General features: G+C 47.4%; 1 protein-coding gene across 4 annotated transcripts in view; it reads left to right on the forward strand.

Annotated features, from left to right (window-relative positions):
* Nucleotides 1-9417: 9417 nt before the first annotated feature.
* The window catches only part of NOL4 (nucleolar protein 4), a gene marked incomplete at its 3' end in the record, with an annotated part of 203785 nt that continues 196603 nt past the window's right edge, over nt 9418-16599 (forward strand). For all 4 annotated transcript variants that reach the window (XM_082015263.1, XM_082015264.1, XM_082015265.1 and 1 more), the window contains exon 1: nt 9418-11277. In XM_082015263.1, the coding sequence (XP_081871389.1) occupies nt 11011-11277 (267 nt within the window). In that variant the 5' untranslated portion in view covers nt 9418-11010. The remainder of the gene's footprint in view (nt 11278-16599) is intronic.

Here is a 16599-nt window from a genome sequence, read left to right on the forward strand (position 1 = left end):
TTGCTTGGTTTCCCAGACACAATTTAAGATACTGGGATTTTTCTACAACACTCCACATCATAGTCTTTTTGTAGGCATCTCTTTTCCTGTTTGGGAATGGTACTTACCATGGCCAGGACACTCAGCAATACCAGAGAGAGTTATGGACAGAGCAATATTGGGAAAGGTCTTTTACCTTTAGTTACCCTTTAGGATATATTTCAAGCTTGCCTTTTAAAACGGGCTGATGAGAGAACTTCTTGTGTTGTATCTGTGCTTTGGGATGTTTTTGAGAACAGAAGTGATACAGTTTGCTTTCAGCACACCACGACTATTCCTTGCAGTGTGTTGCAAACCTGCTGTTTTCTAGGGATACTGCATCTACAGATGGATTTATTGTATTTTAATTCATTCTCAAAGGCCTGTAGCAAGTGATGGGCTAAGGGGTGTGCCAGTTTTGGCTGGAATAGAGTCAGTTTTCTTCTTAGTAGCTGGGGCTATGTTCTGGGCTTGTGCTGAAAACAGCGTTGATAACGCAGGTATGTGTTTGTTATTTTTGAACAGTGCTTACACTGAGATAAGGCCTTTTCAGCCTCTCACCCCACCCCACCAGCGAGAAGGCTGGGGGTGCACAAGACGTTGGGAGGGACACAGCCAGGACAGCTGACCTCAACTGACCAAAGGAATATTCCACACCATATGACGTCATGCTCAGCATGTACAGCTGGGGGAAGAAGTAGTGAATGAATTCCTTACTTTCTTTGCTTGTGTGCATGGCTTTTGCTTTCCCTGTTCAAGTGTCTTTATCCCAACCCATGAGTTTTCTCACTTTTACCCTTCCCATTCTCTCCCCCATCCCAGCAGGGGGGAGTGAGCAAGCGGCTGTGTGGGGCTTAGCTGCTGGCTGGGGTTAAATCACAACAAGGGATCACCTCTTTCATGAATCCAGATATGTAAATAAAAATGATCGAAAAAAGCAAGATGAACAATTGGGCCAGCCAGCATGAGCTAACGTATGATGGACATGTTTTGGTCTAGCCCATGTTCTTTTTCTGTTTTGTCTGATTAATTAGCAAAATGAATGCACAAAATGGAAAGTCACTAATAGGACAACAGATAGTTTTCTGCACACGCTAAGCACAGCAACAGAGTGTGTGCTTACAGAGTGGGGAGTCTTGCAACTTCGGAGGCAAAGGCCAGAATGGCCTTTTCCTTCCCATAAGAGACTGGGAACACCATTGCAGTACTTGATCTTACAGACAGAGTAAATATCTTCTAAAAAAACCCCAACACAGCCGAAACAGTAGAATAGCTTCCTAAGCTACCCTGCCTATGGTTATGCACATCTCTACCTCCCTGGTCTCTGGCATGACTAAGTAGTGAAGGCAAGATGTTGCTTATGAAGTTGGGTGCCTCATGCAATGGGTGAAATTCCCCTACTGAGTCATCATTTCTCTAGCATGTAGTATCTGTACAACAAGTTGGCCAGAATTTCAACACTGCATATGGCTTTTTCACACACGAACACATTTTTATTGCATATTTGTTTGAATGGGGATATAAATTTCAGAAAACAAAGTACACCTCTGCTTCAAAAACTGGCTGTGGGAAGTACGAGGAGCTCCAGTTTTACTTTCTCTCACAAGAACCATTATGCAAAGTTCAATCGGAAATGTATGAAAATATATAGAGCTTAACACTGCAAAGTCCCGTATGTGTTAAACAGAGCGAGGACTTTGCTAAGGCAGCATTTTCTCTATAGGCTAGTGGTCATAAATACAAATATTCATGCAATCCTTCACATTTCAGGCATACTGCTGTCACTATTGAGGTTCTTCACTAAGCAGTTTTTTCTGTTTCAGAGCCTGGAAGCATTACCCAATGGGCTGGGGTTTTTTTCAGATAATCTTTTCCTTTTGGGAAGACAGAAATCAAAATTGTGTAAGAGAATATGCTGGTTCAGGTGAATCACTCCTCTGGCTTTAGCAGCAATGGACACGCCTCAGAGGTACCTTGGAGACTTATAAGCATCCAAAAGGCAAGGCACCAGGGTCATTTTTGTTAAGGCCACTTTTGCATTGCTTTATGTACTAGAGAGTGGTCATTAAATGGTTGGGGACAGCAGGTGAAGAAAGGCCACTGCTTAAAAGAAGTTTAAGTTTCCTTCCTTCCAGTTTCCTTCCTAAAACAAAACAGGCATTTGTGCTGCCTTGCGCTCCATCCCCACCTCTCTTTCCACATCCCAGCCCGGGGTGAGGGGCTATGTCAAAGGAGTGCCTGGGCAGAGTGGTCACGGTGATGTCTGGCTCCATCTACACCGTTGTAAGACTCTGTGGATTTTGTTCCGAGTAACACGAATAGGGGATTAAGGAAACACACAGGCACATTGAAGTCTAAATAAACCTGCTTCTAACAGCAAATAACCTGCAAGGTCTGAGTATAGATAAATGCCGTGACTCTGGCAGATCTCCAGAGACAGAGCACGGAGGGGCAGTCCTGGCCTCGTACCTCGTTTAATTCCTGAGCGCTGTCATCGTTCACACTTGGTGCCTCCTTGCCACTCTGCTTGCGGTAGGGCACAGCTGGTTAGAAATCACAGAGCCACAACTATTGCCCTGCTGTTGAAAACTACTGTGGATTTTTGTCTCTTTCTGCAGGTTTCCAGATGGACATAAAAGGTTGGGAAAGCCCTAAAGTGTGGGGGAAATATGGAGGAGGTGTTTTGTAGACCATCCTTGACTAAATGTTACAAGGTACTTACAGTAGGTGGGATGTTGAGGAGGTCCTCTACAGGCCTGTATTCCTAAGCTGGTAGATGTGCAGGACACAATGGCAGCTATCTCCAGCTCCCTATCCTGGGCATTTTCTACACTTCGTATAATGCCTCAGAATGCTCTAACTGATTTGCGGCAGTGTCCCACTGCCCTACATGTGGCGGGGACCATCCTTGGTCAGGGGTCCTCTTCTCACTCCTGAGGGGTGAGGGATACCCCAGTCAGGCAGAGCACACAGAGGCTAGCAAACCAACAAACCAACCCAACCAGCCAGGAGAACCCCCCAAACCAAAACTGCTTTTTGGGTCTGAACCAATTTCACTTGCCATAAATCAATGGAGATCTGCACCCTCCTTCTATTTATAAATCCTCAGTTGTTCTGAAAATTCTTTTTATTTAATCAGTTTCATTGTTTGTGTTCATTTTTTAAAATTAATGATCTTTTTTTGTTGTTGTTATTGTTCAGAATGGGGTTATACTGAGTAAAAGAGACCAGCCTAAAAAGCGTGCAACAGATAAGCTGCATTTGGTGAGTGGCGAAAAGTCACATCAGGGCAGGTATTATTTATATTGTTCCGCTGCTTAGAGCTGATGCTAAGGGCACTAACTCGGTGTTTTGATGATAACTTTATTCAGGACATTGAAATAGTGCATAAATGTTACCAAGTCAAAAGCTACCAGTAATGACAGTTTCTGAAAGGGCACTTTTTAAATTACCATTTGGGACCCTATGCGTATAACCACAAAATGTGCATGGTGTTTTCATTTAAAGCTTATAGAAGCTTAATTATATATATTATTATATATTATAATATATAATTGTATTATATAATATAATATATTATATATATTATTTATAGGTTACAAAAGAACTACAGTGGCAAAAATCTGAGAGGCACTTTGAGCACATTTCACCTGTGAAGCAAGATCAATTAGGTTAAGGAGCTGAAACCCATAAAATAGCGAAGGAAGTAATATCTGCAACAAGAGGTGACACTCGTTTCTTCTGTTTTGGTCTTTAGCTAGCAATCTCTAATATTGTGAAGTTGCAGGTAGACTTCATGCTGCTGACACAAGAGTAAAATTTGGATTTTACTTTTACATCAGATGCAAAAGTAAAATTTGGATGGTATTTTGTACCAGGGAGGGATTAATGTTGTATTTCGCCAAATATTTCAGACTGAGTAATTCTCCCCTTCTTTTTTCTTCCTCCAGTTTCCTCCTGTTGTAAGGAGCAGAGCGCCAGCTGGTTAACCACACTCTGCGCCACTGTTGGCTTTGTCTCATAGTGCCTGAACCGATGGCTGTAGAACCATATCTGGAACTTTCTGGCAAAATTTCCAATTATCGCATCTTCCTCCATGGCAATGAAGTTGAGAACACTAACAGAGATAGACTGCTAGCATTTTCAGCACTGCTTTATTAGTCCCGGCTTGGCTTAGACAACACACTGGGTGATATTCCAGTCACTGGTTTATATCAGTGTTGCTCTAGCTGAGAAAGATACATTACCTGGAGAAAGAATAAAAAATCCTACACCCAAAAAAATCAGAATCCTGTGTGCACACCTTCTTCTTTAGGATAAAAGCAAGGAAAGCTGAATGTAATGCATCATTTTAACATTAAAGAACATTTGATTCCCACATAGAAACCTTAACACATTTGAAGCATTCTTTTTTTTTCCCACTGTATGTCACATATTTACTCCCTTTTCCTTTCTTTATTACTAAGGAAATGAGGACATTTGCATGAAAACAAGAGCTTAGATTCTTAAAAGTTTATCTATTCCTGCTTATATTTTCCTGCTTTGAAGGGATCAGAGCTTTCTGTAGAGGGTACCGTAATTGCTTCCAACCCAACGAGCTGTGATGAATAAGAAGCAGGAACTTTTAAACAAAGACCCTGTTTTCACACAAATATTCTCAGTAATAAAGCATAGGGTAAAAGAAATATGTGAAGTTATGTTTTGCAGAACTGCTACTTAAAGCAAAGCAGCTTTGTAGAATGAAGCCGAGACTGAATTTTTCTAACTGCAGTAAGGGAAAGTGAGTTTGTGCATTTTCCATAAGAGATTCCCAATGTCTCCAAACAAGACCGTTAAAAGGCAAAGATGGAATATATCACAATATTATTCTCATCAGCATGATCAACGTCACTCTGTGTGAAAAGATCCTAACCAGAATTATGGCACCACTCTCTTGTTTCGTTATAAACCCAGGAACATACAACTTCTTTCCCCCAAAGGTTTAGCAATCTACTATGTTCTCATGATCCATCTCCAAGTCATTGCCTTGCTCTACCCTCTCTTAATTTTCCAAACTCCACAGCAACTGACCAAAACCCACTGAAAAAAAATAGAAAATAATATTGGAATGGGAAACAATAGAGAATTTGTAGGAAACTTTTATATTCAACAATAATGAACAGTTTAGGCTTTGCTTCATGATAGCTCACTCAGTAGATAAATCGAAACCCAGGAGGCGTTCATTTGCTTGCAGTTTTCATATATGAGTACCACTAAGTACTTATATATGAAAATTCTCTAGTTTCTGATCTTCTATGCAGCAAATGCCTTGGAGATACCATTAAGAACAACCTTCTAGATTGGTCCTTTGCCAGTAATATTAGTAGCTGGAATGGTGACTACTTTATCCTTGTGGAAGCTTGTGCCATAGAAGAGTCCTACCATCCCTAATGTAATGAGGTGACTGATTATCCAGCTGTTTGGGGGATTTTGTCATGCACCCGAGACCAAAGGAAGACAGCACAGGCAAGCCCACGCAGTGCGTGAACATCAACTTCTGCCTCCACAAGTGTCAAGGCTGCCAGTGCTCATCGGTAGTGCCATCACCGGGCTGTAACAGACACAGCAAAAGACTTCCACTGAAATTCTCTCCAGAAGAGAGGAAAAGTGCTAGCAGGTACGCAGCTGAAAGTAAATCATCTGGAGCTGCAATTTCTTTATTCCTCAGTGCATCTTCTCTCATTTCAGCACAGAAGATTTTCAATCTGCACAGAAAGTGGACTTTCCATCGTAACTCATGGATGTGACAAGTTAGAAGTGTCAAAGTCATTATTCTAACTATGTCAGTGAACAAAAAAAACAAGAGACAGAAAATTCTCACCCTCCAAGGCTACCCTTAACCATCCAATAACTCCGTATCAAGCACTGTGCTGAAATACTATGGTACACGTTTTCTAAATGCTCGTCTTTGGCAGAAGATGGAGAATCGATTTCAGCAAAAAGCCTTCTCTTTTCTTCAGCAAGTGTTAAAAATTTGAAAGTGTCTTCTCAGCTTTTTCTATGGACTCAGCGCTACGTCACCACAATGCTGCAATTTTATCTAGAAACACTGGTAACTTCAATGAGAGACATCAGGCCCCATTCTGCCCAAGTCTTCACTTTCTATTGCCAGTGGACTTGTTAGAGCTGATAATTCCAAAAATACAATATTTATAACTTATTCATGATTTATTTTAAACCTCTTTCACAGCCTGATGCACATGAGGCAATTTAAATCACTGAAATTCTGTTTTGCAACTAACACTTCATTACACTGAATGGAAAAGTTCACACATCTGTTGGTGTTGTATTGTTTCGGGCTGTCTGCAGAGCAAACAATCCAGCAAGGCACAGATTTGCCATAGGAAAGCTGTCTCCAAGCCAGAGGACAGAAACTTTCATTTTCTGACACAGGCAAGTGGGTTCTGCAGAAGAGCCCCAGTCCACGGCACCGAAGGACCGACACAGCCCCTCTCCCCAAGGACGCTTAAGGGAATTTCTTCAAGTTCAGTTGAGTAATGGGGTGTCACTAGAAGCCTTGACAGAAGGAGGGTCCATGCAAGCCCTTTTCATTCCAAGGAGATTCTGGTCTGTGCTATTAAACCCTGTTTATTCTGATACCATAAAACTGGAACAGTAAACCTAACCTCATGCAATTTTCCTTATATAAATACAATGATATAGTTCTACTTTCAGTGTTGCAGATGATTGAAAAACTGGGGATTAAAAATCTGCATTCTAAATGCACCATACAAATTCTGCTGAAATTACTATAGAGATATATATATAGATGGACATATGTAATGAGTATAGGTTATGCAAATATATTCTACAATGTGTATTTATGTAAAAGTGAAATCACGTACCATGCAGTTGACCTTACTTAGATCACCAATTCTTTATGGTAAGCATCATTTCTGTGTCCCGTGCTGATCCACCGCCTGGCATGGTGCGGTTCTGGGATGCTCCTAGGACTTCTGGCCAAGTGAGTAATGGAAGCAGTAATAAAATGTCTGTACCTTCGACCAAGGTGAATCAAAAATCCTAACTGTAAAACAAAGAAACAAATCCAGTGGGGTTAAATATTACGCTGGTTTCTACTCTCCATCCCCACTCCACAGTTGGTTTTCATCCGCTATTGTTTGTTCTCTCTCCCGTCATTAACGGTTTGAAAAAATAATGAATACCTCTGGGGTTTTTTTTTAAGGCATGATCCAAACTCGGCTGAATTTAGGAGTTGGTCTCTGCTGAGAAGGCATATGGCTCTTTATGTGATCCAAAGCAGTACTCCTGGATGTGGAATTCTTTCCTGACAGACTCAGGTGCTCCTCCTTACTTCGAGCATTTCACTCATCCATGCTACGGATGCCTGGATCACCACTCCTGGCTCCGTCGTGCTTTCCTTCCCCTGCCTTGCTTTGTGAGCTTGCTTTGGATTCAGGCATAGCACGGTGCGATACGGAAGTTACCGAGACCCTCAGCAGGAGGTCGGCTTGAGAACAATTAGCTGACAGATTTGTTGAGCAGCACAGCCCAATCTATGTTATGACCTTTTTTCTAAACGCAGATATAACGGCACATTAAAGTAATGTTACATCTCGTAGGGCCTGCTGGGTGAGTGCTCAGCGAGGTGCCCCTCGCTCCCCTTCTGCACAGCAGTTCCTTTGTTACCGCCTCTCCTCCAGGCCCTGTGATGGACGGGAGTCCCGCGCTCCTCTAACACTAGGACGGGGCTGCTGCCAAGATAATTCACGGGCCCTGTGGCCAAATAGCGAGTCTCAGGCCTCCTTGGGTTATCTCTAAGTCCTGCTTTTCTCCACTCATCGTGCCAGCTTGTCCTCTCACATTTTACAGGTGCCAGGAAAGGTTTTGGGAACACAAACACCCGTCAGGGCGCTGCTTTGCGAACAACGGTCTTCTCCGGGCTTATGCTGCGCCTGCGGCGGCGTTTCTGGGCAGAAAGCAGCAAAGCAGAGAGTGAACACGGGACCGGGGGCGGGGCGGGGGGAGAGGAGCAGCTGGCGGTGCGTGCGAGTCGGGTCAAGGCGGGGAGATGGAGGCCGCCTTGACGTGCCCACGCGTGAGGCCGGCGCGGTCTGTCCGGGGCGCGCCAGGGATCCCGGCTGCCCGCTCAGCACCTTCCCTTCCCGCCTCAGAAACGCCAGCTCGGTTCGAACCGCTTTCCCCGTGGAGGGCGAGGGGATGCCGGCGGCGGGGCTGCCCGCCGAGCCCGGGCGGCGAACAGCCACAGCTGCCTTGGCACCGCGTCCTTCCACGCCCCGAGTGACTGGGAAACACGGACACGGGCAACGCTTCTGCAGGGGACACCGGTTTAACGCCTGGGAGCCCCGGAATACCCCTTCCCTTCGGCGCAACTGGGGAGAAAAGGGCGCGTGCCCGCGCTTAACTGGGATGCGGCCTCCCCTGCCCCCCCCCCCCCCCCGCCCGCCCGCCCGCACGGCACACGCCGCGCTGCCCGGCCGAGCCCCCCCCCCCCCCGCCCACGGAGCCAGCCTGCGCGGAGGCTCCCGGAGGCGATGGGAGACGCGGGAAGCGCTGGCGAGGGGCGCCCCGGGAGTGGAGGGGGTGGAGGGTGCGCGGCCTCTCCGCTCCGCCGGGCGGAGGCCGGGCCGCGGGGCAGGCGGCCGCCGCGGAGGGGCTTCGCTCGCCGTTTCCACGGGAAAGCCTGGTGCGGCGGCGGCCACGTGCCCGCAGGGCCCCCGCCGGGCCCGCGGCGGCCCCGCCGCCCGGCGCGGCGCAAAGTGCGCGCTGCCACCGCTCCTCCCCCGCCCCGCCGGCGGCTGCGGCGTCCGCGGGCCGGCGGAGGGGGGGGGCGGGGGGAGCCGCCGGGGGCGCGGAGGCCGCCAGCCCCCCGCCGCGGCCCTGCGCGCGTTTCTTGCTCCAATAAGCAATAATTAGGTCCTAAGCTAATGATGTGTCAGCTGATCCGCTCGCTCCGTCTGCGCGCGGGCGGGCGGGGGGGGGGGGGCTGCATCACCATGGAAACGCTCCCCTCGCCTTTCTCCCCCCACCGGCTCCCCCCGCTTCGCAGCCGGCTCCGCGGCCGGCTCCGCGCCGGCCCCCGCGCCCCGCCGCGCCCGCGGAGGCGGAAGAGCCGCGCGCGCGCCATCCCGACATGGGACAGCGCTGCCCGTCACCGCGCCGCGCCGCCGTCGCCACAGAAACTTTTGTCCCGGCGGCCAATCAGGGCGCGGGGGGGGCGCGGAGCGGCGCTGGGCCCGGCCCGGTGCGCCGCCGCTGCCGCCAGCCCGCCGCGGAGCGCGGCGCAGCGCGGGGAGCGGCGCAGCGCAGCGGAGCGGCACGGCCGGCGCGCAGCCCTCCCCGGCGCGCAAGCTGCGGCCCGGGCCCGGGTCGGACGCGTGCCCCAGCCGCGGAGGTGCCGGCTGCGGGCGGGGGCGCGGAGCCGGGCGCTGGATGGCGGAGGCGCGGGCGAGCGCGGCTGCGGAGAGGCGACGAGAGGCAGCGCCCGCGCGGCGCCTTCCCCCCGCGGAGGGGCTGTCCTGCTTGGCGCGGCGGGGGAGACCGGGGAGAGCGCGGAGATCTCCGGCGTGAGCTGAAACTGTGGCAAAGGGAGGGGGAAAAAAAAATCAAGATTGCTTTTTTCTTCTTCTCCCCCCTTTAAAAAAAGGGGGTTTCGCTCAGCATCCGCACGCAAACTTACTTGAATGCCTTGTAGCCAGTTTAGCCCAGAGAGCAAAGGATACCCCGCGCCCGAGGAGTCCTACATGTGTGAGCACCATCATTACCCTGGCAGAGCAACCGAGAGCCGCCTCCTTTCCTTTACCAACATCCTCCTGGGACTGATCGCTCTCTCCTCTGGTCCAGTATCCGAGCCTATCTCGTATATATATGGTTTTTTTGGTGTGGTGTGTTTTTTTTTTTCTTTCCTCCATCTGGGATTGCTAAGTAAATAAATAGAGGAAAATTCCTAAAAGGGCATCTGAAAATTCAGTGGGACTGAATATGAGGAATTGAAATGCTCACAGACCATTTTTTTTTTAAATTTAAAAATACGTATTTAAAACGCGGATCGGATGTATTAGGCTTAGAAAAGAGCAGGTAAGAACTTTCTTTCTTTCCAGTACCTTCATGCCCGGAGCGGGGATATCTAAAGCAAAGCCGCCCAGCCCTGGAATAAAGCGGGAGCAAAGAGACCCGTTTGCCCTTCAGTGCTTCCTCCATCCTGAGCGGCGAGGCTGCCGTGGGGAGAGGCGCAGCCCGGCAGGACACAGACATTCTGCCTTTCGAGAAGGCATCCGAAGCTGCCGGGGCGGAGGAGGGTGGGCTTTTTTTTTCTTCTTCTTTTTTTTTTTTTTTTTTCCCTTCACCTGCACTATCCAGGGTGAATCCGAGTGCAGCTGATGTATGGAAAAGAAGAAGGATCCGAGTCAATATTTTCTTTTCGCTAAGCCGAGGGATAGGATTTTAATTATTTATCCATCCGAACCCTCTCCGGGTAAGACGCTGCTGGAGCCAGTGGGATAGTCCTGCCTTGCACAATTATTAAAGAGACTGATCACGTACAGTGGAAGGATAAGAGGAGCCTCCAACGGGCCCGTTTTGCCTCCTGTGGAAAAAACAAAACAAAACCCAAAACAAACCAAAAAACAATAATAATGAAGGAGAACATTGCCACAATATTGAATTGATTGCTGCCCCCCCCATCCCCCTCCTGGTCCCCCCCACGCGTCCGAATCACCACCACAACAAAAACCCGCCGGGATCTGCCCGCACCGGGACCTCCCCCGCCCCGGCTCGGAGGTGGATGCATTTTTCATGAGCGCTGGGTGAACAGGTGCAAAGTGCGGCGGGGCGGCCCGGCCCCGCACCCCGGCCCGCTGCGGGGCGGCGTGTGCGTGTGCCTGCGTGTGCGTGTGCGGGGGGGGGGGTGTGTGCGTGTGTGTGTGTGTGCGCCCCGGCGTGTGCATGTGTGCCCGTGTGTACTAGGAGATTATGGAGAGCGGCGACCGGGACATGTACCGCCAGTTTCAAGACTGGTGTCTCAGGACTTACGGGGACTCAGGAAAAACCAAGACGGTGACCCGTAAAAAATACGACCGGATCGTCCAGCTCCTGAACGGCTCCGAGTCGAGCTCCACGGATAATGCCAAATTCAAATTCTGGGTCAAATCTAAAGGCTTCCAGCTCGGCAACTCGGACGAGGTCAGTGGTGGTGCTGGAGGAGGGAAGCAAGTGCTGTACGTGCCAGTCAAAACCACGGTTAGTAGAGAATTGTCTTCCTTGTTCTATGTCGGCCGCTGCAGCCCGCTCCGGGAGCGAGAGGCACAGGGGGAGCCGCAGCCACAGTTGGCTCCTTCCTCCCTTTCCCCCCAAGTCATCATCACCATGTTGCGTTTGCCTGTCACACCATACACCGCCGAGGTCTTTGTGGGGCCTTTCATTTAAAGCGATCGTGCGCCACTAACACACCCCGCCGGGTCGGTGTCGTTCTCCTCCTCGTCGTCGTTGTTTTCGCTCCCCGGGCCGCCGCGGCGGGGTTGGGGTGAGGCTTTATTGTCCCGCCGCTCCGGCCATTGTGGCGGGCCCCGGGCAGCGGCCCCCCTGCCGCCGGCGGGGCCAGTCGGTAGCGGACGGGGGTAGCCCGCCTGGCACACAGCCGAGCGCGGCGCCGGTCGGCGATTTGGGGGGGTGGCGGTGTGTGTTTCCCCAGGATACCACTTGGGTTTTTTCCCCCCTTTAAAAAAAAAATATTTTATTGTATTGCTGTTATTATTATCGTTAGCTCACTGCCCCTGGAGCCGCGCCGAGCGGCATGAATGTGCCCGGCCCGGTCGCGATAGTACCGGCGGCGGGGAGAGAGGATGCTCAACAAAGGGAGAGAGAGGGTTCCGCATGACCGAAGGCAGGGTGGTATTTTTGTTAAACCTCTGGGGCTGCACGAAATCTCCCAGCCGTAAAGCTTAAAACTCAAAACCTGCAGCCCCCAGGCAGCGTCCCCCGGCAGGCGCGGGAGCTCTTGGGCTCGCTGGTGGCAGAAGCGACAGATTTTCCTATTTAAGAAGATGGGGACTGGTGGCTGCAAGTAGGTTTTGCCTATTGAACTCACTTAATGTATCATTCTTCTTACTTTTTATGCTCCGGGTCATGCAAGCTAAGCTTCTTTTGTCTGTGCGTGGGGCGGGCGGGGAGGGGGAGCTGAGAAAGGAAACCCGGCAATTAAAAATATTCCTGCTTGGGCATTTGGCTTGGACGAGCAATATTATCTTTTTTTTTCTTTTTTTTTTCTTTTTTCTTTCTTTTTTTTTTTTTTTTTTTTTTTTTGGAATGGCAGCTTATTCTGACCTAACGGGAAGGTTGCTGAGTGGCGCAGCAAAGGGGGCTTCTTGGAAAGTATTCTGGGTTGGGTTGTGACGTAGGCTGCCGGGGAAATCTGCCTCGCTGAAGTCATAAACCTGGGCATTCCCGGGGGCCGGCTTCTATTTGCCCCCTCGTCATCACTGCCGTCATGGCTGCTGTGAGGAGGCAGAGGTGGGAAATTAATTTTAAGGAGTTCACAAATACGAAGATTGAAAGTGAAAGAGAAGCTCTGGAGAGAGTTTGTTCCTTCTCTATGGTTTTTATGCACCAAAGAGTTCTAGGTCTGCCTATAGATCCAGGTTATTTGGCAGACTTCTATTCTACCGTTAGATGACTTGATAGCTTAATCTCTCACCCCAGAGGGTACTGTAGATACAATTTATAATGAAAACATTTTCTAAAGCATAAGGCTCCAATTAGGTCAGTATTTTTTACTATCTCTTCTGCTTACTAAAATAATAATTTTTGGAGAGCCAGTAGGCAAGATCATTTATTCCTAAGGCTATCCTTTTCACTGCAAGTTCAAAACTATAAGCAAATTCGGTATTTTAAAAATTATGTTGACTACACTGCTAAATAAAAAGCCTAACCTTAATTTTACAGGATGGAATTTAAAAAATTAAGTGCTGTTCTGGGCCTCTGAAACACAGAGGCTCGGTGACGATCAGCTTGTCTGTTTTCTCTCACCTTTGCTAGGCCATGAAAGCCTGGAGTCCCACCTTGCATCCCCTCTTCTGTTTTGTTTTCAGATCAAATAATCAAAATCTTTCTCTCTTTTTTTTTTCCCCCTTCGGAGATTTCAGTCAGAGGTCGAGCGCCTTGCTGGTCTTACCTTTGTTCATTTGGAGGAATCATACCTTCAACTGTGATTGTCTCTGTATGTCCCTATATATGTATTTAAATTCATAGAGAAGTAACTATCTTTAGATAGCTTAAGCAACCAAGCTTAATAATAAAATAATAATAAAATAAGGATGCCTGCTAATAAAAGCAAGAAAGGAAAGTTAGCACGACTTATCTGTAAGCATTCCCTGCATATCTGTACCTTACATGAACAATGACATATAAACCCTTACAGAAAAGGTCTTGCCCATAGGTAAAATTTCCTCCTGCTGGCCAACATAAATCTGTTGTCCAACATAAATGAGAAAAGGTGATACTCAGCACTCTCATACAACGTCCAGCTCTGAGGAACAAATGCCGCCCCCCTCCTAAACCCATGAATCTGGTGTCACTATCCCACCGCAAAAGGCAGAGGAGCATTTCAGTAGAGCAGTAGGGTGGCAATGGTTTGTATGAGCTATTGCCAGGGCAGGGGCAGCATGTGCCGGGCGCTGAAGGCTGGGAAACAACCTGTTTGACAGAACAGGGATGCAGCCGCTGGCCCGGAGAAAGCCAGTGGCAAAGCTGCTATTGACTTCAAGAGGCCTAGGATTTATTTCATCCAGCCAGGAATGATAAGTTACAGGGGGAAAGATTGGATTTTCATCAGACAGTAATTGTTGGTAAGCCTTAAAAGCCCATTCTCTTGTTTCTTTAACTCTTACTAATTATGTAAGAATTTATTAATTTATGACCATTTAGAAATGTCCACACTGGTTTGTTTTTGTTTTTTTTTTTTCCCCTCTCTTGTTCTTTTCTCATACATTTGAGCTCATCCAGTCCACAGAGATCCACAAACAGTAACAGATCCCCAAACTGTGAATCTCTCCCTCATCCTCTCCCCTTCTTGTCCATCACTTGATCTCACCATAGGTAAAAGTAATTTCAATTTAAAATTAATTTTAACACTGCTGGCAGCATGAGCGCTCCCTCTACTGTAAAAGGACAGATGAAATTACAAGTTGGACTCTACAGTCACAAGCTGGTCAAAAAATAAGCAAATATTCAAATACTTCATTAGGAATTACTCTCTCCTTGAAGCTTTAAGATTTGCTGCTCAGCTTTGCTGTCAGCCAGGGAGATTTGCTCCTGATGGTGCTGTAATCCACTGCTGCTGGTAATTAGACATCATTACTGCTGCGTTAAAGGGAAAGAGAGAAGGAGAGAGGACAGGCTGGGGCTAATTAACTACTTGATTCTAATGAAAGAAAGAGAGCCTGATAGCAACTGGGAGGTTGCACCGGAACAGGCTAGATGTACAACACAGACTTAATTGAAGCAGGGGTGTCTTGCAGTCTCACAGTAGCTGAGGCTTGGTCTACTTTCATATTCTGTGGGCAGTAGCACACAAGTTATTCTTCTGTTTTTCCCTTGCCTGGTTGGTATGTAGCTCAAAATCACAGGCCTATCTTTGATATCAAGTTTAAGCATGGCAGCAAGGAGAGTTGCATAGATGATTGTGTGCTGGCTTAATCTATTTTATGGGTATGGTCTCCTCAAGAGCAACAGGAACAAATCAATTTCTGAATGTTCACATCTCTCTGTGGCCTAGGAGATGCACTTTTGGTCACCAGGCAACAACATCCCCTGTAAAACAGCCATTTTAGGTCCAGAATGGGACAACACAACAGTAAGGTATTCCTATGTGCAAGAGAGCGAGTATCTCACTTCTGCAATTTTTCAGGTTGCTACTGTCACTGTCATAGGTTTGCTTTCATTGAGCCCAAGCTGCACTTTATGAAAGTAGTGAAATTATGCCTAGCCTAGACACACTGTATAATAAACCTGTTAGGCCAACAAATACGCCAAATGGCTGACAGTATCGACTTTTAATGGTTGGTACTCGCAATCCATAAGGACGCGTGGAACTAGTATTTCTAGCCTAGTATCTGTTCAAATCGTATGCATGATATTTATGGTGGGTTTTTTTTTTTTGGTGTATTTTCTGCATGGTTCTTTAACTGGAACCATTTATCGATTGACAAATGGAAAACAAATTTCTTTTCACCACTTTTCTTTCTCGTGCTTGATGTTGTCCATAGACACAAATAAGGCTCCTAAAATCAGCCTTGATTTAAAAATAAGTTATAAAATAATGGCCCAAGCTGTATCAGTGGATTCTAAGCAGAGCTTTCCTTTAAAAAAGAAGGGCCAAAATGATGGCAGGATATGTCTCAAAGATAGATTTTACATTGTATTAGCAAACTAAGAGAATATAACCTCAAAGGCCAAGTGTGGACTGCTTTTATGTCATTATTAATTTGGAATTACTCCACTTTAATGGAACCACAAGCCGAACGTATGAATTTTCCCGTGTCTTCTTTTATATTTTCCAACTATAAGCATAGGAATGAACTTTCATTCAGAAACAAAATTTTGTTCAGTTTAATTAAACCTTTAGATCCTCCAGGAGGATCTGGTAGCTCTTGGATTTCTGGTAGCAGGCCAGTGAGGCGCTCTGCAGGTGCAGGGCTGTACTACTGAATCCGATTACAGGATTTAGGGCTTAAAATTATAGGCCAGTCAGTTCTATGGAACAGGGTGTATCCCAGCCCACCTCTTGTTCTGTTACTGATGAAAAATAGTAGATGGACCTACGAGTTTATGGTTTGTTCGATTTTATATAAATTACTTTATGAACAATAGAAGAAACAGATCACAGTATAAACAGCATATATATCAAAATATGGTGCTTTATCTTATGTTTCAAATTGTTCATTATTTTAGGGCTCATTGTGTTTCTCCCCATTTTTGTAGCCATCAATATAAAGAATGTATAAAAGAGTTTGTCAAAAATATATTGGTATCTCTGTAGCCTACTGAACTGCCAACACATAATGGCAGTAAGTACCACAGAAAGGTGATGCTGAGGGTGAGCTATAATTTATCCCAAGGTACAATTCTCCAGTAGTTTACAGTCCCGTTAAATGCACGTTCCAGGCTCAGCAGTGGCATTCAAGCCCTGCCGTATCCATCCCGTTTTAACGGCCCACCACGTTTTCCTTAACCCCTGTTCAGGTCTGCAGAGTTGCGTCTCCTCCAGTTACCCGCAGCCTCTGTCCTGCCGTGCAGACCTCCCGACGGACTCTGTGAGGAGGGATGCTGGTGCATCAGACAGACGCTGCTGGAAAACGGTCACAGCAGATGCAACAAAAATGGCTGAGTTGGCAACTCGTAACGCAGGCATTCAACCAAGTGTCCACGGATAAGGAGAATGACTCTGTCCCAAGATTTAAAAACCTTAAAGCGGCTCTATGTAAGATGCCACCTCCACGTGCATGTGTGAGGGAGAGGCTAAGGGAGAGGAGGATCTGAGATTTCTTGGTAACAACGTTGAGCTAG

Source organism: Phaethon aethereus (genome assembly GCF_964289735.1).
Source record: "Phaethon aethereus genome assembly, chromosome: 2".
NCBI classification, from domain to species: Eukaryota; Metazoa; Chordata; class Aves; order Phaethontiformes; family Phaethontidae; genus Phaethon; species Phaethon aethereus.